Source organism: Nerophis lumbriciformis, linkage group LG21 (genome assembly GCF_033978685.3).
Source record: "Nerophis lumbriciformis linkage group LG21, RoL_Nlum_v2.1, whole genome shotgun sequence".
Classification (NCBI taxonomy): Eukaryota; Metazoa; Chordata; class Actinopteri; order Syngnathiformes; family Syngnathidae; genus Nerophis; species Nerophis lumbriciformis.
This window is the reverse complement of record NC_084568.2, coordinates 1,512,501-1,539,245: the sequence shown is the minus strand read 5'-3', so window position 1 is coordinate 1,539,245 and position 26,745 is coordinate 1,512,501. Positions and strand designations below refer to the sequence as shown.

Below are 26,745 nucleotides of genomic sequence, written 5' to 3'. Positions count from 1 at the left end.
AGACATCCCTCACCGCGGTGTGACAGTACAGGCTCCATTTAGTGGTACACCAAATAATTCCTATTATTTTCCTATATTCAAATACAGTGTGCAAACTGTGTAATAGTGGCCAAAAATCTTAAATATGCTTCTTTAATACAACCTCTGCCTTGTTTTTAACGAATACTTAGGCCTACTATGCTACTGTAGATTAACGTTGGTCATTAAGGTGGTACTTTGAGAGTTTTCTGAAGTGGCACACTGCAAAAAGTCAGTGTTCAAAAACAAGAAAAAATGCCCAGACGCAGATGAGGAATAATCTCCCTTTTATTTATTATTATTATTATTATTAAATGTTTATTTTAATTCTATTATTAGTATTATATATTTTATATATATATATATATATATATATATATATATATATATATATATATATATATATATGTATGTGTGGGGAAAAAAATGACAAGACTATTTCATCTCTACAGGCCTGTTTCATGAGGGGGGGTACCCTCAATCATCAGGAGATTTTAATGGGAGCATACGCATACCATGGTTTATATAGGGCACAGAGTGGGTGGGTACAGGCTGGCCTAGGGGCGTGGTGATTGGCTCATGTGTTACCTAGGAGGTGTTTCCGTCTATGGCGGCATGTTGTTACAATTTCGCTGCGCTTGTTGAGGGATGACAGGTCTGGACGGTAAATAATAAACAGTTTCTCTTTCAAGCATAGGTTGCATCTTTTATTACCACTATTGTAAGGTGTGCTGGATGCAAGAATTTGCCATGTTATTGAATATTCAACATTATTGTCTTTGAGGTCCCAAATGTGTTTGCTGAGTTCTGTGGTATTTCGCAGGTTTTTGTTCCTGAAAGAAGCCTTGTGATTGTTCCATCTGGTTTTGAATTCACCCTCGGTTAATCCTACATATGTGTCGGATGTGTTAATGTCCTTGCGTATTACCTTAGATTGGTAGACAACTGATGTTTGTAAGCACCCCCCGTTGAGGGGGCAATCAGGTTTCTTTCGACAGTTACATGCTTTGTTGGTTTTGGAGTCGCTCTGACTGGGGGTCGACGGCTCATTTGCAATTGTTTTGTTGTGGTTTGAGATGATTTGTCGTATATTGTTCATGCAGCTGTAGCTCAATTTAATGTTGTTCTTGTTGAATACTTTTCTTAGGTTGTTGTCTTTGGGAAAGTGTTTGTCAATCAGATTGAGGAATTTGTGTCCAATGTTCGTTGAGACGTTTTTGCTGTATGGGGGGTTGTACCAGATGATGTCGTTTCGTTTTCTGTTCTTTTTTGGCTGGTTTCCTGGCGTGGGTTCATAGGTGAGGGTGAAATTGTATCCGCTTTCATCAAGGGCTTTTTGGTACGGGGGGGTTGCTTGGTCAAATTCAGCTTTGCTAGATGACAGCATCGATAGCCTTTTATTGATTCCGGTAGGTATTCTTTTCGTGGTGGTGGGTGGGTGGTTGCTGTCATGGTGCACGTATTGGAGTGTTGTGTTGGGTTTCGTGAATGGTTGGTAGCTGTTATTTCTCAGGTTGAAAGTGACGTCAAGGAAGTTGACGGTTTGCTTGTTGGCTTCAATCGTGATCCGTAGGCCGTTCTCTTTGAAAATGTGGCATATGCGCTTCTTGGTATTCTCGCTGCTCCTTGGCGAGGCGCGACACACTGCCAGTCCGTCATCACGGTAAATACCAAGGTTATATATATATATATATATATATATATATATATATATATATATATATTGTCGGAGGCAGATATTTACATATATCCGAATTTTTGTGTTACTTATTTTCTTTCATAGTCATATTTGAAAACAGCTCGTGTTTTCCATTTATTCTCTTTCTGTTTCTCTGCAAGTAAACTGTGTGTGTTAACCTTGAATGCTTTGGAATGTGTTTTGACTAGCATATATTCTGTCTAGAGAGAGGGGGGAGGAGAGAGGGTTTTGGGTCGGGGAGACAGACCATTTTTGGCGGCGCAATAGAATGTTCTATGCTAGACTGGTCTCAAAAAGTATATTTGCAAAGCTTTGAAAATATACAACAAAATACCTATTCTGTCTCTGGTGGGGGGTTTTTTTCAACTCAGCTTTAAGTGTCGTAAAGAATTTGGGAGCGACTTGTGACTTGAATTCCCTGGGAGGAACAACTGGTCCAAAACGCAACAATATATATATACAGGTAAAAGCCAGTAAATTAGAATATTTTGAAAAACTTGATTTATTTCAGTAATTGCATTCAAAAGGTGTAACTTGTACATTATATTTATTCATTGCACACAGACTGATGCATTCAAATGTTTATTTCATTTAATTTTGATTATTTGAAGTGGCAACAAATGAAAATCCAAAATTCCGTGTGTCACAAAATTAGAATATTACTTAAGGCTAATACAAAAAAGGGATTTTTAGAAATGTTGGCCAACTGAAAAGTATGAAAATGAAAAATATGAGCATGTACAATACTCAATACTTGGTTGGAGCTCCTTTTGCCTCAATTACTGCGTTAATGCGGCGTGGCATGGAGTCGATGACTTTCTGGCACTGCTCAGGTGTTATGAGAGCCCAGGTTGCTCTGATAGTGGCCTTCAACTCTTCTGCGTTTTTGGGTCTGGCATTCTGCATCTTCCTTTTCACAATACCCCACAGATTTTCTATGGGGCTAAGGTCAGGGGAGTTGGCGGGCCTATTTAGAACAGAAATACCATGGTCCGTAAACCAGGCACGGGTAGATTTTGCGCTGTGTGCAGGCGCCAAGTCCTGTTGGAACTTGAAATCTCCATCTCCATAGAGCAGGTCAGCAGCAGGAAGCATGAAGTGCTCTAAAACTTGCTGGTAGACGGCTGCGTTGACCCTGGATCTCAGGAAACAGAGTGGACCGACACCAGCAGATGACATGGCACCCCAAACCATCACCCAACCATGCAAATTTTGCATTTCCTTTGGAAATCGAGGTCCCAGAGTCTGGAGGAAGACAGGAGAGGCACAGGATCCACGTTGCCTGAAGTCTAGTGTAAAGTTTCCACCATCAGTGATGGTTTGGGGTGCCATGTCATCTGCTGGTGTCGGTCCACTCTGTTTCCTGAGATCCAGGGTCAACGCAGCCGTCTACCAGCAAGTTTTAGAGCACTTCATGCTTCCTGCTGCTGACCTGCTCTATGGAGATGGAGATTTCAAGTTCCAACAGGACTTGGCGCCTGCACACAGCGCAAAATCTACCCGTGCCTGGTTTACGGACCATGGTATTTCTGTTCTAAATTGGCCCGCCAACTCCCCTGACCTTAGCCCCATAGAAAATCTGTGGGGTATTGTGAAAAGGAAGATGCAGAATGCCAGAGCCAAAAACGCAGAAGAGTTGAAGGCCACTATCAGAGCAACCTGGGCTCTCATAACACCTGAGCAGTGCCAGAAACTCATCGACTCCATGCCACGCCGCATTAACGCAGTAATTGAGGCAAAAGGAGCTCCAACCAAGTATTGAGTATTGTACATGCTCATATTTTTCATTTTCATACTTTTCAGTTGGCCAACATTTCTAAAAATCCCTTTTTTGTATTAGCCTTAAGTAATATTCTAATTTTGTGACACACGGAATTTTGGATTTTCATTTGTTGCCACTTCAAATCATCAAAATTAAATGAAATAAACATTTGAATGCATCAGTCTGTGTGCAATGAATAAATATAATGTACAAGTTACACCTTTTGAATGCAATTACTGAAATAAATCAAGTTTTTCAAAATATTCTAATTTACTGGCTTTTACCTGTGTGTATATATATATATATATATATATATATATATATATATATATATATATATATATTTCTCCCTCTCTCTCCTTTTCAGCCCGTCTGTCTCTGGCCTCGTATATGTGTGTGTGTGTGTGTGAGAATGTGTCTGTCTTTGTCGTCTTACTTGTTATATAATTGTGCCATTTGTCCCTCGTTGGTGGGACCTGAGTGGGGTGGGAGGTTTGGGTTTTAAGGGAAAGGGTGTGAATAATTTACTGACTTTAAAATTGTACTGTTTCGACTTGCACTTTTTTCTGTCTATTTGAAAATGCCAATAAAAAAAAGTTGGAAAAAAACAAAAAAAAACAAGAAAAAATAATACAAAAATGAGGGGTATTTTATTTGAACTAAGCAAAATTATCTGCCAATAGAACAAGAAAATTTGGCTTGTCAAGACTTTCCAAAACAAGTCAAATTAGCTAACCTCAATGAACCCAAAAATACCTTAAAATAAGTATATTCTCACTAATAACAAGTGCACTTTTCTTGGTAGAAAAAAAAAAAGAGACCTTTTTGCTCAATATGTTGCAAAATATTCTTAAATGAAGTAAATGCTAGTGCCATTATCTTGACATAATGATATACATTTCTTGAAACCAGCAAACTTATACTAAAAACTAATTTATTGTTCTTAATGGAAAGGCAACAAGTAAACATCTTGTTACTCTCGGGGTCTCCTAGCCGCTCAGGCAAATCATATTGTCTAAAAATGCATTTTTCCATGGATAACATGACATCATCGCGCCAAGTGCGTGCTCTTTCAGTCAATTAGTGCGCATATATACAGCCCAAAACATTTTTAATTGTAATTTTGAGGAATTTATTTGAATGTGCATGAACTATTTCTGTTGAAAATAGTTAGAAATGTTAAATGTTTAAATATTAACTGTCAGTTTACTGTACTGTGCCAACTGTACTACTATATGAGTATCTATTTTCTATTGTTTCATTGGAAATAAAACAGCAAAGTCCATTTGGCTGTCATCTGTTTTAATTATGAGACACAATTGTGTCAAATTCATGATTTTTTTTTATGCTTGAAATAAGAAATTATTACTTTAAAAAAAGTAGTTTTATACTTGTGAGTGTTGATGACACAGCTTTGCAACACTTGATATTCTAGTTTCAAGCATGTTTTACTCAATATAGCTCATCAAATCTCAGCAACAAGCTGTAATATCTTACACCATTTAGGACCAAAACACTTAAAACAAGTAAAACACTCTAACATAAAATCTGCTTGGTGAGAAGAATTATCTTATCAGACAGAAAATAAGCAAATATCACCCTTATTTGACATATTTAGCGGTGGTGTTACATGCACTACAGTGGATCTATATTGATAATCTTACTTAGATTTCAGTTTTTGCAGTGCACTTGGCATACTTGCCAACCTTGAGACCTCCGATTTCGGGAGGTGGGGGCGTGGTCGGGGGTGGGGCGGGGCGTGGTTGGGGGCGTGGTTAAGAGGGGAGGAGTATATTGACAGCTAGAATTCACCAAGTCAAGTATTTCATACATATATATATATATATATATATATATATATATACATATATATATATATATATATATATATATATATATATATATATATATATATATATATCTACATCCTGAAAATATGCAAACAAAACTGTGTTTGGATAATTGATATTTCAAACTTGCATGAATAAATATTAAGGAATATAACATAACTTGGCTTCTGAGAGCTTCAAAATGTAATGAATAAAATGCTAAAGTTGTTGATAAACAAGCAATTAATTTAATAATTAAATATGGTCATTTTAAATGAATTATTATGATAATTTAAAATTAATTATTTCAAATATGTTTATTTTAATGTAAAATTCTATGGCTGGATGTAATAAGGAGTCAGAAAAAATAAAAATAAAATTTTAGCAAAATATAGTAAAAATTTATTTAGTTTTTTTTTTTTTTTTTTTTAATTAATAAATATATTTATTTTTAGGTAAGATAAACATAATAATACAATGTATCTCTAGTCTGGATGATTTAGTTTTTGTCACCCTGTTGTCCTCCCTTAGTGAAAAAAGGCTGTCCTCACTCAGGTCCGCATTAAAGTAAAGTAAAGTAAAAAGACCTACTCAGTGGCCTAGTGGTTAGAGTGTCCGCCCTGAGAGCGGTAGGTTGTGAGTTCAAACCCCGGCCGAGTCATACCAAAGACTATAAAAATGGGACCCATTACCTCCCTGCTTGGCACTCAGCATCAAGGGTTGGAATTGGGGGTTAAATCACCAAAATGATTCCCGGGCGCGGCCACCGCTGCTGCCCACTGCTCCCCTCACCTCCCAGGGGGTGATCAAGGGTGATGGGTCAAATGCAGAGAATAATCTCTGAAAAAAGGCTGTCCTCACTCAGGTCCGCATGGAGCTGGAGGGGGCGTGGCCTCCAGCTCCGGCTGAAAATCGGGAGATTTTCGGGAGAATATTTGTCCCGGGAGGTTTCCGGGAGAGGCGCTGAATTTCGGGAGTCTCCCGGAAAATACGGGAGGGTTGGCAAGTATGGCACTTGGTGAAAAAAGTTTGAGAACCAGCGGTTTAAAAGCAGACCCTCACCGTGGATGTGAGCCTTTCCAGAGCTTTCATCTGCAGAATCTCACTGCACACATCTCGGTTTCCTTCAGAGTCCTCCTCTGACCTGTAAGACACACACAAACACACACTTTTACTTTCTTTTTCTAACCAGCAGAGCCTTAACACTCTCCATAGCACCCCCTGGTCTACTAAACCAAGAACTACAACCTTCATACGTATTTGAATACTAAACATTAATAAATAATACTAATTTCTGTTTCTGGAGGGAAAAATAAGGCTTAATTTCCCCTCAGGGATTACCGTATTTTTCGGAGTATAAGTCGCACTGGAGTATAAGTCGCACCTGCCGAAAATGCATAATAAAAAAGGAAAAAAACATATACAGGTAAAAGCCAGTAAATTAGAATATTTTGAAAAACTTGATTTATTTCAGTAATTGCATTCAAAAGGTGTAACTTGTACATTATATTTATTCATTGCACACAGACTGATGCATTCAAATGTTTATTTCATTTAATTTTGATGATTTGAAGTGGCAACAAATGAAAATCCAAAATTCCGTGTGTCACAAAATTAGAATATTACTTAAGGCTAATACAAAAAAGGGATTTTTAGAAATGTTGGCCAACTGAAAAGTATGAAAATGAAAAATATGAGCATGTACAATACTCAATACTTGGTTGGAGCTCCTTTTGCCTCAATTACTGCGTTAATGCGGCGTGGCATGGAGTCCATGAGTTTCTGGCACTGCTCAGGTGTTATGAGAGCCCAGGTTGCTCTGATAGTGGCCTTCAACTCTTCTGCGTTTTTGGGTCTGGCATTCTGCATCTTCCTTTTCACAATACCCCACAGATTTTCTATGGGGCTAAGGTCAGGGGAGTTGGCGGGCCAATTTAGAACAGAAATACCATGGTCCGTAAACCAGGCACGGGTAGATTTTGCGCTGTGTGCAGGCGCCAAGTCCTGTTGGAACTTGAAATCTCCATCTCCATAGAGCAGGTCAGCAGCAGGAAGCATGAAGTGCTCTAAAACTTGCTGGTAGACGGCTGCGTTGACCCTGGATCTCAGGAAACAGAGTGGACCGACACCAGCAGATGACATGGCACCCCAAACCATCACTGATGGTGGAAACTTTACACTAGACTTCAGGCAACGTGGATCCTGTGCCTCTCCTGTCTTCCTCCAGACTCTGGGACCTCGATTTCCAAAGGAAATGCAAAATTTGCTTTCGTCAGAAAACATGACTTTGGACCACTCAGCAGCAGTCCAGCTCTTTTTTTCCTTAGCCCAGGTGAGACGCTTTTCGCGCTGTTTCTTGGTCAACAGTGGCTTGACACGAGGTATGCGGCAGTTGAAACCCATGTCTTTCAAGCGTCTCTTGGTGGTGGATCTTGAAGCACTGACTCCAGCAGCTGTCCACTCCTTCTGAATCTCCCCCACATTTTTGAATGGGTTTTTTTTCCTAATCTTGACCAGGGCGCGGTGATCCCTATCGCTTGTACACTTTTTCTGACCACAGTTTTTCCTTCCCTTTGCCTCTCCATTAATGTGTTTGGACACAGAGCTCTGAGAACAGCCAGCCTCTTCAGCAATAACCTTTTGTGTCTTTCCCTCCTTGTGCAATGTGTCGATGGTTGCCTTTTGGACAGCTGTCAAATCTGAAGTCTTCCCCATGTTTGTGTAGGCTTCAGAACTGGACTGAGAGACCATTTAAAGCCCTTTGCAGGTGTTTTGAGTTAATCAGCTGATTAGTTTGTGGCACCAGGTGTCTTCAAAATTGAACCCTTACACAATATTCTAATTTTGTGACACACGGAATTTTGGATTTTCATTTGTTGCCACTTCAAATCATCAAAATTAAATGAAATAAACATTTGAATGCATCAGTCTGTGTGCAATGAATAAATATAATGTACAAGTTACACCTTTTGAATGCAATTACTGAAATAAATCAAGTTTTTCAAAATATTCTAATTTACTGGCTTTTACCTGTATAAGTCGCACAAACTATGAAAAAAACTGCGACTTAGTCCGAAAAATACGGTAAATAAAGTACTTCTGAAGGCGACTAATTTCTGTTTCAATGGCACAAAATGCTCCATATTTTTGTGACTTTTCACAAAGTGAGTTCATTTAAAGTAGAGGACAGAGCTGACGACCCGATTGATGATGTTTTAACAACTCATGATTGTGGTTTAGATTTATTTGAAAAAATACATACAGTTACAATATGGTATATTTCCATATTTCTTTCTTTTTATTAGGAAGAAGCAGAGCTTATTTAATCACTTCCTGTACTGAATTTGTACACAAACAAACTAAATACATTGATAATTAAAGCTGCAAGCAGCATTGGTCGGGCCCGCGTATTTGGCAGGTGCTAGTCCTAAGTGTCCCAATACTTTCGTCAAGTTGTAGTCCTAAGTGTCCCAATACTTTTGGCCAGTGTAAGTGTCCCAATACTTTTGTCCAGTGGTAGTCCTAAGTGTCCCAATACTTTAGTCCAGTGTAAGCGTCCCAATACTTAAGGCCAGTGTAAGTGTCCCAATACTTTTGTCAAGTGGTAGTCCTAAGTGTCCCAATACTTTTGTCTACGTTTAGTCCGAAGTGTCCCAATACGTTTGTCCAGTTCTAGTCCTAAGTGTCCCAATACTTTTGTCAAGTTGTAGTCCTAAGTGTCCCAATACTTTTGTCAAGTTGTAGTCCTAAGTGTCCCAATACTTTTGGCCAGTGTAAGTGTCCCAATACCTTTGTCCAGTGGTAGTCCTAAGTGTCCCAATACTTTTGTCAAGTTGTAGTCCTAAGTGTCCCAATACTTTTGTCCAGTGTAAGTGTACCAAAACTTTTGTCCAGTGGTAGTCCTAAGTGTCTCAATACTTTTGTCTACTTTTAGTCCGAAGTGTCCCAATACTTTTGTTCAGTGGTAGTCCTAAGTGTCCCAATACTTTTGTCAAGTTGTAGTCCTAAGTGTCAATTTATGAAATGTAGGTCTAAGTGAGACCTACATAGAGGTTTTTGTTTCATGTCTGTCCGACCTTCCCAGTGAGAGTTACAGGCAGTTTTGTCATTTTTTTCTTCCAAGGAGCAGTTTTTTCTGCGTTTTATTCAAAAATTGCTCTAGAGCGCAATTTTGAGATTTGGGGTTAGGTTGTTTTTTTAGATCGTAATTTTTGCCAGTCCTGATGTGTGCGTTCAGTTTGGTGAGTTTTGAAGCATGTTAAGGGGGTCAAATTGCGGCTCAAAGAGGCAAAAGTGACTGTTTTTAGTACTTTTTTGTCTTGAAGGGGGAATTGCCAACTTCCTGTTGATTTTTGCCTGAGAATATACTATTATGAAATCTAGGTCTAAGTCAGACCTACATAAAGGTTTTTGTTTCATGTCTCTTCGACCTTCCTAGTGGGAGTTACAGGCAGTCTAGTTTTTTTTTTTCCTCGGGGGCGCTAGAGCGCAATTTTGATTTTTGGGGTTTGGTTTTTTGATTAAAAAGTTTTGCCGTATATTACTGATGTGTGTGTAAAATTTGGTGAGTTTTGAAGCATGTTAAGGGGGTCAAATTACAGCGCAAAGTTGCGGAAGAATAATAATAATAAAGAATAAAACCTTACAAATTCAATAGGTCCTTATGTCCCATTGCATAAGGACTCTGGAGTCCTTTTGCAATGGGCCAAACTTTACATAGTCAGTAAAGTTTGCATGAATAATAGTTGAGTAAGCTGTAATTAACATAATGAGATAAATAAACATGTTCAACTTTATTAAAAATGAGACAATATTAACAGGATTTTTCTTCTTTCTGATGGATGGCACTAAATGTTGTTGTTGTCCATGAAAATGACAATAAAGTTATTCTATTATATTCTATGCCCAGCAAAACCAGACTAACTGGTCATATAAACCCCAAAATCAGTGAAGTTGTCACGTTGTGTAAATGGTAAATAAAAAGAGAATACAATGATTTGCAAATCCTTTTCAACTTATATTCAATTGAATAGACTGCAAAGACAAGATACTTAACGTTCACACTGAGAAACTTCTTTTTTTTTTGCAAATAATCCTTAATTTAGAATTTAAAGGCAGCAACACATTGCAAAAAAGTTGTCACAGGGGCATTTTTACCACTGTGTTACATGGCCTTTCCTTTTAACAACACTCAGTAAACTGAGGAGACCAATTTTAAAAGTTTTTCAGGTGGAATTCTTTCCCATTCTTGCTTGATGTACAGCTTAAGTTGTTCAACAGTCCGGGGGTCTCTGTTGTGGTATTTTAGGCTTCATAATGCACCACACATTTTCAATGGGACTACAGGCAGGCCAGTCTAGTACCCGCACTCTTTTACTATGAAGCCACGTTGTTGTAACACATGGCTTGGCATTGTCTTGCTGAAATAAGCAGGGGCGTCCATGATACTGTCGCTTGGATGGCAACATATGTTGCTCCAAAACCTGTATGTACCTTTCAGCATTAATGGTGCCTTCACAGATGTGTAAGTTACCCATGCCTTGGGCACTAATACACCCCCATACCATCACACATGCTGGCTTTTACACTTTGCGCCTAGAACAATCCGGATGGTTCTTTTCCTCTTTGTTCCAGAGGACACGACGTCCACAGTTTCCAAAAACAATTTGAAATGTGGACTCGTCAGACCACAGAACACTTTTACACTTTGCATCAGTCCATCTTAGATGAGCTCGGGGTCCAGCGAAGCCGGCAGCATTTCTGGGTGTTGTTGATAAATGGCTTTCGCTTTGCATAGTAGAGTTTTAACTTGCACTTACAGATGTAGCGACGAACTGTAGTTAATGACAGTGGTTTTCTAAAGTGTTCCTGAGCCCATGTGGTGATATCCTTTACACACTGATGCCGCCTGAAGGATCGAAGGTCACGGGCATTCAATGTGGGTTTTCAGCCTTGCTGCTTCCGTGCAGTGATTTCTCCAGATTCTCTGAACCTTTTGATGATATTACGGACCGCAGATGGTGAAATCCCTAAATTCCTTGCAATAGCTGGTTGAGAAATGTTGTTCTTAAACAATTTGCTCAGGCATTTGTTGACAAAGTGGTGACCCTCGCCCCCATCCTTGTTTGTGAATGACTGAGCATTTCGTGGAAGCTGCTTTTATACCCAATCATGGCACCCACCTGTTCCCAACTAGCCTGTTCACCTGTGGGATGTTCCAAATAAGTGTTTGATGACCATTCCTTAACTTTCTCAGTCTTTTTTCCTCTTGTGCCAGCTTTTTTGACACATGTTGCAGGCGTCAAATTCCAAATGAGCTAATATGTGCAAAAAATAACAATGTTTTCCAGTTTGAACGTTAAATATCTGTTATGGCTCAGACTCCTGCCACAGCCGCTCATCCATCTGTGCGCTCCAGTGAGAGAACCGCGGGCCACGCCCACGGGCGTTCCCTCTCCGCTGCGGGCGCACCTCCGCACGGCTGCAGGAGATCTGCAATCAGCGCACCTGCCTGGGATGAACGAGCTGCCTTCATAAGCCCGCACAACCTGCCATGCCGGGCCGGAATATAATCTTCTGTTGGCGTACAGTAAGCGATCATCCTGCTCTATGCAAACCTTCCTCCGTCGTGTTTATATGGTCTCACGTTTTCCCTTGTCGTCCTTCCTGCAGCCTGCCTTTGTTCCACGTGTCGAGCTGTGCGTCTCGACATTCCTCGTTTCTCCCCCTGCTTCCCCGGACTGCCTCTTGGATCTCGACCTCCCGCTTGGACACGGAGATCTCTCTCTGCCCTGGATCATCTTCCTGCCCCACGGACTTCCGTGTTCCTTCGCTCTCGACAACATTTGGTAACACACACCTCAGCTAATCACACACATAGCCACACACCACATACACTTTTGGATCTAGTTCACACTCCATTTCCTTAGTTTATATTCTATTGTTTGATTATTATATATCGATATATATATATATATATATATATATACATAAAATAAATCTATAGAGCTACATTGTGTCATGTCTGTGTGATCATGTTTTTGTTTTGGTCATGTTCGTTTTGGGTTTTGGACTCATTGTGCACTCTTGTTTGTCACCATAGCAACCATTAGTTTTCACCTGTCACGTCACGCACCTGTTTCACATTTTGAGTCACGCACCTGCTTTCACTAATCATGTCCATAGTATTTAAGTTCATTCATTTTCTGTTGTTCGTCCTGACGACCTCAACACATTTATGCTCTGTTCATGCCTGATACTTCTTTCCATGTCAATTCCTCAAGCAACTATTTTTGTCCAAGCCAAGTAAGTTTTTGTTCCATATTTATAGTCTTTTTGGTTCCATAGTTTGTTCTCCGCCATTGTGCGTGTTTTTTTTGTTTGTACTTTTTTGCTATAGTCTTTTGGTTTCATAGTTTATTCTCCGCCACTGTGCGCGCTTTCATTTATTCCTTTTTTTGATAATAATAAATCATGTACCTTCATTCCCGTCTCGCACGAGCCAACTTTCCGTTGCATCCTGGAAAAGCACACACCCCGGACCAAGTCTTGACACATTGCCCCTTGGTGTCTGTTGCCGTCACCTCCCCTCAGTAACCATAACAATATCTTGTCTTTGCAGTCTATTCAATTGAATATAAGTTGAAAAGGATTTGCAAATCATTGTATTCTGTTTTTATTTACCATTTACACAACTTGCCAATTTCACTGGTTTTGGATAATAGATAATAAAACATTTCCCCCCTTCTCTTGGTAAATATGTACAAATATAGCAACGTTGTGTGTGCTGTGTATAATATGCTGCATTATTCCCACAGCAAAACAACATAAGGGTGTAGGTTTTCGTCTCCAACACGGGCAGACTGCACCCGAGGGCCCTTCTTCTTACGTGTTCACTTAGAAAAGCAGTGGTTGGATTGGTTGGCCCCTCACACACACATGCAGAGCACATTTACATATCATTCTGATAGCACCAACTGATCCCAGAGGGACTTGCTATTCTTACTATGTGAGGAAGGAGGAGGGATGTGTGCGCGTGTTGTGTGTGTGTGTTTGTGTGCATCTGTGAGTGTGTGTGTGTGGAACTCAATCAAATTGCTGTGCTTTTTCATTTCATTCATTCATTAATATTTACAATTACAACACCATGCTTCATGACAGCCAAGTGTTCTAGTCTCTGGTTTTTGTGTGGAAATCTGTGTAGATGCCAACAGAAGCAGCATTGATGCTGCCTCCATGTTGGTCATAATAGAGACATCCTGCAAGGTGTTGTCACATTGCAGGATGTATGGCTCTCCAATTAAAAAAAAAAAAAAATACCGTTCATCCCGGGTTATGGAGCGCACCTGTATTTCCGCCGTGCACACAACATTGTGGAAGAAAAAAATATTTTCATATATTAGCCGCACCGGTGCCAAAGACTTTGGAAATGTTAATTTACATACCTTATTTGTTTCCAAACGGCACCTGTAACAAGGCAGTAAAACGGCCGATCAAACAAAACAGAAAAGTCATCGTCATGGACCCACTGGCTGCAGAGGCTAGCTCTCCAGTCGGACTCAATAACTGCAACCAAACTGAAACAATACAAAAAGAATGTCTATTGTCCATATTACATATTGTTATGAAGGTGTCTGTTACTACATTATATATATATATATATATATATATACTTGCAGTGTGTATATTGTACATATTACATATTGTTATGAAGGTGTCTGTTACTACATTTTATATATATATATATATATATATATATATATATATATATATATATATATATATATATATATATATATATATATATATATATATATATACTTGCAGTGTGTATATTGTACATATTACATATTGTTTTGAAGGTGTCTGTTACTACATTATATATATATACTTGCAGTGTGTATATTGTACATATTACCTATTGTTATGAAGGTGTCTGTTACTACACTATATATATACTTTCAGTGTGTATATTGTACATATTACCTATTGTTATGAAGGTGTCTGTTACAACATTATATATACATGCAGTGTGTATATTGTACATATTACCTATTGTTATGAAGGTGTCTGTTACTATATTATATATATTTGCAGTGTGTATATTGTACATATTACATAATGTTATAAAGGTGTCTGTTACTACATTATATACATATACTTGCAGTGTGTATATTGTACATATTACATATTGTTATGAAGGTGTCTGTTACTACATTATATATATATACTTGCAGTGTGTATATTGTACATATTGTTATGAAGGTGTCTGTTACTACATTATATATATACTTACAGTGTGTATATTGTAGATATTACATATTATTATGAAGGTGTCTGTTACTACATTATATATATACTTGCAGTGTGTATATTGTACATATTACATATTGTTATGAAGATGTCTGTTACTACATTATATATATGCTTGCAGTGTGTATATTGAACATATTACATATTGTTATGAAGGTGTCTGTTTCTACATTATATACATATACTAGCAGTGTGTATATTGTACATATTATATATTGTTATGAAGGTGTCTGTTACTACATTATATATACTTGCAGTGTGTATATTGTACATATTACATATTGTTATGAAGGTGTCTGTTACTACATTATATATATACTTGCAGTGTGTATATTGTACATATTACATATTGTTATGAAGGTGTCTGTTACTACATTATATATATATATACTTGCAGTGTGTATATTGTACATATTGTTATGAAGGTGTCTGTTACTACATTATATATATACTTGCAGTGTGTATATTGTAGATATTACATATTATTATGAAGGTGTCTGTTACTACATTATATATATACTTGCAGTGTGTATATTGAACATATTACATATTGTTATGAAGGTGTCTGTTTCTACATTATATATATATACACTTGCAGTGTGTATATTGTACATATTACATATTGTTATGAAGGTGTCTGTTACTACATTATATACATATACTTGCAGTGTGTATAGTGTACATATTACATATTGTTATGAAGGTGTCTGTTACTACATTATATACATATACTTGCAGTGTGTACAGTGTACATATTACATATTGTTATGAAGGTGTCTGTTACTACATTATATATATACTTGCAGTGTATATATTGTACATATTACATATTGTTATGAAGGTGTCTGTTACTACATTATATATATACTTGCAGTGTTTATATTCTACATATTACATATTGTTATGAAGGTGTCTGTTACTACATTATATACACTTGCAGTGTGTATATTGTACATATTACATATTATTATGAATGTGTCTGTTACTACATTTTATATATATATATATACTTGCAGTGTGTATATTGTACATATTACATATTGTTATGAAGGTGTCTGTTACTACATTATATATATACTTGCAGTGTGTATATTGTGCATATTACATATTGTTATGAAGGTGTCTGTTACTACATTATATACATATACTTTCAGTGTTTATATTGTACATATTACATATTGTTATGAAGGTGTCTGTTACTACATTATATACACTTGCAGTGTGTATATTGTACATATTACATATTGTTATGAAGGTGTCTGTTACTACATTATATATATATACTTGCAGTGTGTATATTGTACATATTACATATTGTTATGAAGGTGTCTGTTACTACATTATATATATATATATATATTTGCAGTGTGTATATTGTACATATTACATATTGTTATGAAGGTGTCTGTTACTACATTATATATATATATATTTGCAGTGTGTATATTGTACATATTACATATTGTTATGAAGGTGTCTGTTACTACATTATATATATATATATATATTTGCAGTGTGTATATTGTACATATTACATATTGTTATGAAGGTGTCTGTTACTACATTATATACATATACTTGCAGTGTGTATAGTGTACATATTACATATTGTTATGAAGGTGTCTGTTACTACATTATATATATATACTTGCAGTGTGTATATTGTACATATTACATATTGTTATGAAGGTGTCTGTTATTACATTATATATATACTTGCAGTGTTTATATTCTACATATTACATAATGTTATGAAGGTGTCTGTTACTACATTATATATATACTTGCAGTGTTTATATTCTACATATTACAAATTGGTATGAATGTGTCTGTTACTACATTATATATATACTTGCAGTGTGTATATTGTGCATATTACATATTGTTATGAAGGTGTCTGTTACTACATTGTATATATACTTGCAGTGTGTATATTGTAGATATTACATATTGTTATGAAGGTGTCTGTTACTACATTATATATATATATACTTGCAGTGTGTGTATATTGTACATATTACATATTGTTATGAAGGTGTCTGTTACTACATTATATATATACTTGCAGTGTTTATATTCTACATATTACATATTGTTATGAATGTGTCTGTTACTACATTATATACATATACTTGCAGTGTGTATAGTGTACATATTACATATTGTTACGAAAGTGTCTGTTACTACATTATATACATATACTTGCAGTGTGTATATTGTACATATTACATATTGTTATGAAGGTGTCTGTTACTACATTATATATATACTTGCAGTGTGTATATTGTAGATATTACATATTGTTATGAAGGTGTCTGTTACTACATTATATATATATACTTGCAGTGTGTATATTGTACATATTACATGTTGTTATGAAGGTGTCTGTTACTACATTATATATATATATATATATATATATACTTGCAGTGTGTATATTGTACATATTACATACTGTTATGAAAGTGTCTGTTACTACATTATATATATACTTGCAGTGTGTATAGTGTACATATTACATATTGTTATGAAGGTGTTTGTTACTACATTATATATATACTTGCAGTGTGTATATTGTGCATATTACATATTGTTATGAAGGTGTCTGTTACTACATTATATATATATACTTGCAGTGTGTATATTGTACATATTACATATTGTTATGAAGGTGTCTGTTACTACATTATATATATACTTGCAGTGTTTATATTCTACATATTACATATTGTTATGAATGTGTCTGTTACTACATTATATATATATATATATATATATATATATACTTGCAGTGTGTATATTGTACATATTACATATTGTTATGAAGGTGTCTGTTACTACATTATATACATATACTTGCAGTGTGTATATTGTGCATATTACATACTGTTATGAAAGTGTCTGTTACTACATTATATATATACTTGCAGTGTGTATAGTGTACATATTACATATTGTTATGAAGGTGTTTGTTACTACATTATATATATACTTGCAGTGTGTATATTGTACATATTACATATTGTTATGAAGGTGTCTGTTACTACATTATATATATATACTTGCAGTGTGTATATTGTACATATTACATATTGTTATGAAGGTGTCTGTTACTACATTATATACATATACTTGCAGTGTGTATAGTGTACATATTACATATTGTTATGAAGGTGTCTGTTACTACATTATATACACTTGCAGTGTGTATATTGTACATATTACATATTGTTATGAAGGTGTCTGTTACTTTAATATATATACGTGCAGTGTGTATACAAAACGGAGGGTTTTGAAGTTGTTTCAGAGGACTGAGTCCCATTAGCCGCATTTTCTAAGCGTTTTTAATCCTCTTTAAAATCCTTTAAAAAAAAAAAGACGTTCTTGTCTCTCATAATAATTGTGAACCAAAGGGGAAATTCCGAAAAAAGTGCAGTTCCCTTTCACATCCCAGTTGACTGCCATGATAAGCAAGGTCCACTTTCCAATTTCGTTAATTATTTTTGCCTCAGAACCAGCATCCCCTGCAGTGGACATTTGTGTTTTGCGCAAAAGGGATATTTTTTGTCATAAAATGTGCAACTCTGCCAAAAGGATGCAAGTTCTCAGTGACTTATATGACGTTTTCTCGCCACAATGGCTGAATTGCATACTGCATGAAATGGGACTGAGATATTCACAAGGCTAATGCGGAGCGAGATTTTGAATAGAATATCGGCATTGATGATTTATCATCCGCCGCGGGGTATTCTTTCATAATTCATTCACGGTGCTGTGATGCATGAAGAGGCACAAGAAGACTAAACATACATTAGGAAATAATTGATTCCCACCGACCACGTCGGTAAATTATCCTAAGTTAAGACGGAAGACATTATTGTTCAGACAGGCTGAGATGTTACCAGAGGTGGGTAGTAACGCGCTACATTTACTCCGTTACATCTACTTGAGTAACTTTTGGGATAAATTGTACTTCTAAGAGTAGTTTTAATGCAACATACTTTTACTTTTACTTGAGTATATTTATAGAGAAGAAACGCTACTTTTACTCCGCTACTTTTATCTACATTCAGCTCGCTACTCGCTACTAATTTTCATCGATCTGTTAATGCACGCTTTGTTTGTTTTGGTCTGTCAGACAGACCTTCATAGTGCCTGCGTTTCAACAAATACAGTCACTGGTGACGTTCACTCCGTTCCACCAATCAGATGCAGTCACTGGTGACGTTGGACCAATCAAACAGAGCCAGGCGGTCACATGACCTGACTTAAACAAGTTGAAAAACGTATTGGGGTGTTACCATTTAGTGGTTAATTGTACGGAATATGTACTGTACTGTGCAATCTACTAATAAAAGTTCCAATCAATCAATCAAAAGTGTGAAGGAAAAAAGACCCTTTTTTTTATTTCAACCGTACATCCCGTCAAAAGCCTAAAGACTGACTGCACAGTTCCTGTCTTCACAATAAAAGTGCCGCTCCATCGCGCCTGCGCTTTCAAAATAAGAGTCTCCGAAAGCCAGCGCAAACAAGCTAGCAAGCTACGGAGTTTGCCGCCAATGTATTTCTTGTAAAGTGTATAAAAACGAATATGGAAGCTGGACAAATAAGATGCCAAAAACCAACCACTTTCATGTGGTATTAGACAGAAAGGAGGAACTTTTTTTCTCCTCCATTTGAAAACGAGGACGTTATCGGCACTACTGTCTGATTACAATCAATGCAAGTCATCAGAATCAGGTAATACACCAACTTATATTCTTGTCTTCATGAAAGAAAGGAATCTATATGTGTTAAACATGCATGTATATTCATTAAAACACCTTTAACATGTAAACAAAAACGGCAAAATAAATACATATAAATTATATACTGTATATATCAATGTATGTATATATATATATATATATATATATATATATATATATATATATATATATATATATATATATATATATATATATATATATATATATATATATATATACACTACCGTTCAAAAGTTTGGGGGTCACATTGAAATGTCCTTATTTTTGAAGGAAAAGCACTGTACTTTTCAATGAAGATAACTTTAAACTAGTCTTAACTTTAAAGAAATACACTCTATACATTGCTAATGTGGTAAATGACTATTCTAGCTGCAAATGTCTGGTTTTTGGTGCAATATCTACATAGGTGTATAGAGGCCCATTTCCAGCAACTATCACTCCAGTGTTCTAATGGTACAATGTGTTTGCTCATGGGCTCAGAAGGCTAATTGATGATTAGAAAACCCTTGTGCAATCATGTTCACACATCTAAAAACAGTTTAGCTCGTTACAGAAGCTACAAAACTGACCTTCCTTTGAGCAGATTGAGTTTCTGGAGCATCACATTTGTGGGGTCAATTAAACGCTCAAAATGGCCAGAAAAAGAGAACTTTCCTCTGAAACTCGACAGTCTATTCTTGTTCTTAGAAATGAAGGCTATTCCATGCGAGAAATTGCTACGAAATAGAAGATTTCCTACAATGGTGTGTACTACTCCCTTCAGAGGACAGCACAAACAGGCTCTAACCAGAGTAGAAAAAGAAGTGGGAGGCGGCGTTGCACAAGTGAGCAAGAAGATAAGTACATTAGAGTCTCTAGTTTGACGCCTCACAGGTCCCCAACTGGCATCTTCATGAAATAGTACCCGCAAAACACCAGTGTCAACATCTACAGTGAAGAGGCGGCTGCGGGATTCTGGGCTTCATGGCAGAGAGGCAAAGAAAAAGCCATATCTGAGACTGGCCAATAAAAGACAAAGATTAAGATGGGCAAAAGAACACAGACATTGGACAGAGGAAGACTGGAAAAAAGTGTTGTGGACGGATGAATCCAAGTTTGAGGTGTTTGGATCACAAAGAAGAACGTTTGTGAGACGCAGAACAACTGAAAAGATGCTGGAAGAATGCCTGACGCCATCTGTTAAGCATGGTGGAGGTCATGTGATGGTCTGGGGTTGCTTTGGTGCTGGTAAGGTGGGAGATTTGTACAGGGTAAAAGGGATTCTGAATAAGGAAGGCTATCACTCCATTTTGCAACGCCATGCCATACCCGGTGGACAGCGCTTGATTGGAGCCAATTTCATCCTACAACAGGACAATGACCCAAAACACACCTCCAAATTGTGCAAGAACTATTTAGAGAAGAAGCAGGCAGCTGGTATTCTATCGGTAATGGAGTGGCCAGCGCAGTCACCAGATCTGAACCCCATTGAGCTGTTGTGGGAGCAGCTTGACCGTATGGTACGCAAGAAGTGCCCATCCAACCAATCCAACTTGTGGGAGCTGCTTCTAGAAGCGTGAGGTGCAATTTCTCCAGATTACCTCAACAAATTAACAGCTAGAATGCCAAAGGTCTGCAATGCTGTAATTGCTGCAAATGGAGGATTCTTTGACGAAAGCAAAGTTTGATGTAAAAAAAATCTTATTTCAAATACAAATCATTATTTCTAACCTTGTCAATGTCTTGACTTTATTTTCTATTCATTTCACAACGTATGGTGGTGAATAAGTGTGACTTTTCATGGAAAACACAAAATTGTTTGGGTGACCCCAAACTTTTGAACGGTAGTGTATATATATATATATATATATATATATATATATATATATATATATATATATATATATATATATATATATATATATATATATGATATGTGTGTGTATGTTACTCATCAGTTACTCAGTACTTGAGTAGTTTTTTCACAACATACTTTTTACTTTTACTCAAGTAAATATTTGGGTGACTACTCCTTACTTTTACTTGAGTAATAAATCTCTAAAGTAACAGTACTCTGACTTGAGTACAATTTCTGGGCTACTCTAACCACCTCTGGATGTTACAGAGGTGGTACATAGATATGTATTATGTATAAAAAAAACTGTTGGAACGTTGGCATGGTAAAAAGCTCCATATTATTGCTTTATCTTCTTGTAATACCAAATTATGTTTCCCATGTATTCATTTACTTGTGGCAAGTCAATTAAGTGAAAAAGTGGAAAAAAAAGATTTTTGAATATTTTTGATAGTTTTTTTTTATTGCAGGTGATAAATGTGAATCATGTTCCACAAAACACTGACGACATTATGTATTTTAAAATGAGAGTTTGTTAGAGATTTGAGGAAAAGGCATACTGTAGCAGTGAAACGTTAGCGGTCAATGTTCGTCTAGACCAGTGTTTTTCAACCACTGTGCCGCGGCACAAAATAAGAGTTGTAGAAATAATTGGAAACTCAAGACAGCCATGACATGATGTTCTTTACAAGTGTATGTACTAGAGATGCGCGGTTTGCGGACACAACCGCAGAGTCCGCGGATTATCCGCGGATCGGGCGGATGAAATAAAAAAAAATTAGATTTTATCCGCGGGTCGGGTCGGGCGGTTGAAATAAAAAAAAATTAGATTTTAAATAGATTCAGGCGGGTGGCAGTTAAACCAATTGGTAAATATATATACATAGTTAAATGTTGTTACCCACATACGAAAAACGAGCAGGCACCTGCAGCATATGCCACAACAGAAGAAGAAAAAAGAAGAGATGGACACTTTTACGGAGCGGAGAAGGGACGCCTCGCCGGGGTCCGGGACCGAGGCCCCTTCCCCCGAGAGGGCCCCACCGGGAGCCGTAGCTGAGGCGATCCGCGAGAAGGGCCCGACACACGTCCAGGGTCACCACCGCGCCCACCGCACCGACACCCCGCCTCGTCCGCCTTCGCCGCGGCCGGCGTCACGCGCAGCAGGTAAGCAGCTTACCTGCCCGCCACCCCCGTGGCCGGGGGCTCGTAACAGGGGTCACTCCGCGCGCTCCGCCCGCGCAGCTTACCTGCCCACCACCCCTGTTGCCGGGGGCGCGTAACAGGGGTCACTCCGCGCGCAGTGCACTCACGAAAGGGGTGGGGCTCACCCTGGTTGATATAGACAGCAGGACGGTGGCCATGGAAGTCGGAACCCGCTAAGGAGTGTGTAACAACCCACCTGCCGAATCAACTAGCCCTGAAAATGGATGGCGTTGGAGCGTCGGGCCCATATACCCGGCCGTCGCCGGCAGCGAGACGCGCTTGGAGGTGCGCTCAGCGCGGCTCCCAGATGATTGCGCACTGGTGTGCGTCTGGGTCGTGACAGCGTGGCACGCGAATGTCTGTGCTGCATTGGATCAGTCTCCTTTCTTTAACAGGCAAAAGCTTTATAACCTCACTAATGCCTTGAATCGTCTATATTAGATATATAACTGCGGGCGGGTGCGGTTCTGATCAAATGTTAGATCGGGTGGATGGCGGATGGTTGACGACTTTCTGATGCGGTTGCGGATGAAATAATTGCCTATCCGCGCATCTCTAGTATGTACACTTTTGACCACCACTGTATATATATATCAATACTGTTCATGTACACATGTCCTTTTTAACACAGAGACAGGCGGAGGACAAGACCGGCGAGGGAGCGTGCGAGGTGAAGAGACAGCAGGTGCCAGCGGAGCCACAATGCAGCAATCAAAAAGAGAAAACGGTGAAAGCGCCAGACGGAGTGAGAATGTTGAATACGTAATCTCTTCTGTGCTGAGGACATCAATTGCTTGGGCCAGCAGTCAGGATGAAAAAGGAAGACATCAGATACGGTAAATGCATTTTATAGGACACTCCCAGGCCAAGACCGAACTAAATCAAAACTAAAAAAAAAAGGAATCTTTTCCATAACAATGAGGAACGATGCAATTGTATAATTTGCATAATTGGCCACGATGCATTTGCATGTCATTTTTATGGACGCTGTGGGAGGAAAGAAGCGATGAGCAGCTATGCAAATATGTGTAAAACTGCAAAGGAAATCATGTGACTTTCCAAAAGTGTCCAAAAACACCAGAAAAGTCACTAGATTTGTGGATAATCTTTTACTAGAGGCGTCTGAACAGTCGCAAAAAACACATTCTCTGCTGCGTACCAGACAGAGGTGGGTAGTAACGCGCTACATTTACTCCGTTACATCTACTTGAGTAACTTTTGGGATAAATTGTACTTCTAAGAGTAGTTTTAATGCAACTTACTTTTACTTTTACTTGAGTATATTTATAGAGAAGAAACGCTACTTTTACTCCGCTACTTTTATCTACATTCAGCTCGCTACTCGCTACTAATTTTTATCGATCTGTTAATGCACGCTTTGTTTGTTTTGGTCTGTCAGACAGACCTTCAAAGTGCCTGCGTTACTTGTGACGTTTCACTTCGTTCCACCAATCAGATGCAGTCACTGGTGACGTTGGACCAATCAAACAGAGCCAGGCGGTCACATGACCTGACTTAAACAAGTTGAAAAACTTATTGGGGTGTTACCATTTAGTGGTCAATTGTACGGAATATGTACTGTACTGTGCAATCTACTAATAAAAGTTCCAATCAATCAATCAAAAGTGTGAAGGAAAAAAGAAACTTTTTTATTTCAACCGTACATCCCGTCAAAAGCCTAAAGACTGACTGCACAGTTCCTGTCTTCACAATAAAAGTGCCGCTCCATCGCGCCTGCGCTTTCAAAATAAGAGTCTCCGAAAGCCAGCGCAAACAAGCTAGCAAGCTACGGAATTTGCCGCCAATGTATTTCTTGTAAAGTGTGTGAAAACGAATATGGAAGCTGGACAAATAAGATACCAAAAACCAACCACTTTCATGTGGTATTAGACAGAAAGGAGGAACTTTTTTTCTCCTGCATTTGAAAACGTGGACGTTAAGCACTGCTGTCTGATTACAATCAACGCAAGTCATCAGAATCAGGTAATACACCAACTTATATTCTTGTCGACATGAAAGAAAGGAATCTATATATGTTAAACATGCATGTATATTCATTAAAACACCTTTAACATGTAAACAAAAACAGCAAAATAAATAAATATAAATGATATACTGTATATATCAATGTATGTGTATATATGTGTGTATATATATATATATATATGATATGTGTGTGTATGTTACTCATCAGTTACTCAGTACTTGAGTAGTTTTTTCACAACATACTTTTTACTTTTACTCAAGTAAATATTTGGGTGACTACTCCTTACTTTTACTTGAGTAATAAATCTCTAAAGTAACAGTACTCTTACTTGAGTACAATTTCTGGCTACTCTACCCACCTCTGGTACCAGATGTGTTTAAGCTACATTCACAAAAAGTCCCATTATAATGTGCTTATGAACAGGTACCGTGTTTTCTGGACCATAGGGCGCACCGGATTACAAGGCGCACTTTGCACTGCCAATGAGCAAGTCTAGTCAGGTCTATTTTCATACAAAAGGATTATAAGGCGCATTAAAGGGGTCATATTATAATTTTCTACATTTAAAAGACTTCCTTGTGGTCTACATAACATGTAATGTTGGTTCTTCAGTCAAAATGTTGCATAGATTATGTTTTACAGATCTTCAAGTCGCTTTCTGACAGTGTGAATTACGGATGTGCCGTTTCGTGGGCGGTCTCATTTACGTGGCTCACCTTCGACAGCGTCTTCTCCCCGTCATCTTTGTTGTAGCGGTGTAGCGTGCAAGGACGGGAGTGGAAGAAGTGTCAAAAGATGGCGCTAACTGTTTTAATGACATTCAGACTTTACTTCAATCAATAACGGAGCAGCATCTCCTCATCCGTGGCTCACTAGTGCAACAACAACACCCGGAATGTGTCCCGTGAAAAACCGGCCGACCGGAACTCTCAAACTAAAGTTCCTTGGGTGAATAATGTAAACTCACTACACCGGTATGTTTTAGCGTTTTCATGGCGAGTTTACTGACAGATATAAGTAAGAACTTTACACTACTTTATATTAGAAATGGCAACAGTGGAGGATGAATGTCACATAACAAGAAGATAGAGGAAAAGAAGAAGCTTATCGACTACGGAATCGGCACGGACGTGCGCAAATTTTCAGGACTTATGCAGATCTCAAATTCACATCAGCAGGTACCAGAAGGTAAGAAAAGTTGCTTTTGCATAATATTGTGAAACAAAACGCCAGATAATACGTCTGCTAAATGTTGCCATTTTGCAGTCCTTATACACACACCATGTCACGACGTGGGGGTTTTCGCAGCTTACTGCGATGGATTGTTCTCCCAGGACGCAAACTGACTTTTCCGGACAACGGTAGCAGGTAGGAACATATTTAATAATCACTCTCAAACAGGTTCCAACAAAAAAGGCGCACAAGGCGAAGGCACAACTTAGCACAGGAAAAAAACTAACACTTAGCGTAAACTATGGACAGGGCAAAACAAAAACTCGCTAATTGTGGCATGAATAAACAAAACTTACTTGGCATGGTATGAAACAAGAAAAGAGCATGAAACAATCGCATGAATACCAGCATGAACTATGGCATGAAAAGAACATGGCAAGAGCAATGTCGCCAGACCGACTAACTGGCAACGACAGGCTTAAATAATAGTCTGTCTTGATTAGAGACCGCAAGACACAGGTGAAAATCATAAGTCGTCATGGAAACTAAAACAAACAAGGGAGCGCAAACAGGAACTAAAAGTTTACAAAAACTAACAAAAACATAATCCAGACCACAGATCATGACACACCATAGTAATACTTGTATCTCTGACTACGGTAGCCGTAATGGGCCGACAATCCATCAAGCGGTGCGGCTTTATAGTCGTACTAAAACATTTTTGACAGATTATTGAGCGCCGTGTGTAATGTTCTTTATTTTCCAATGGAACATTTAAAGTTTTGGTGTTGTTTACTGGCGTCATAGTGCAGTCTGCACGTATTTCTTATGTGTGACTGCCATCTACTGGTCACACTTATCATTACACCATGTACCAAATAAAATTGCTTTGAGGTCGGTAAGCACAACCAGAATTATTCCGTACATTCGGCGCACCGGGTTATAAGGCGCACTGTCGAGTTTTGAGAAAATGAAAGGATTTTAAGTGCGCCTTATAGTCCAAAAAATAAGGTACGTGGGTGTGTGTGTGGGGGGGTGGGGGTCTGCGGGGTGTGTAAGGACCGGCCTCGAAGCCAGCGGCAGTTGAGTGGATTGCCCAGCTGGGGCAGGTTATCTAATCACCTGTCGCCCTTATTAGCAGCAGCCGGAGCGAGAC

General features: G+C 38.1%; 1 protein-coding gene across 1 annotated transcript in view; it reads right to left on the bottom strand.

Annotated features, from left to right (window-relative positions):
• rapgef5a (Rap guanine nucleotide exchange factor (GEF) 5a) overlaps nucleotides 1–26,745 on the bottom strand; it is a 228,661-nt gene that overhangs the window by 149,495 nt on the left and 52,421 nt on the right. The window contains exon 6 of the mRNA XM_061983255.1: nucleotides 6,371–6,452. Within this exon, the coding sequence (XP_061839239.1) occupies nucleotides 6,371–6,452 (82 nt within the window). The remainder of the gene's footprint in view (nucleotides 1–6,370; nucleotides 6,453–26,745) is intronic.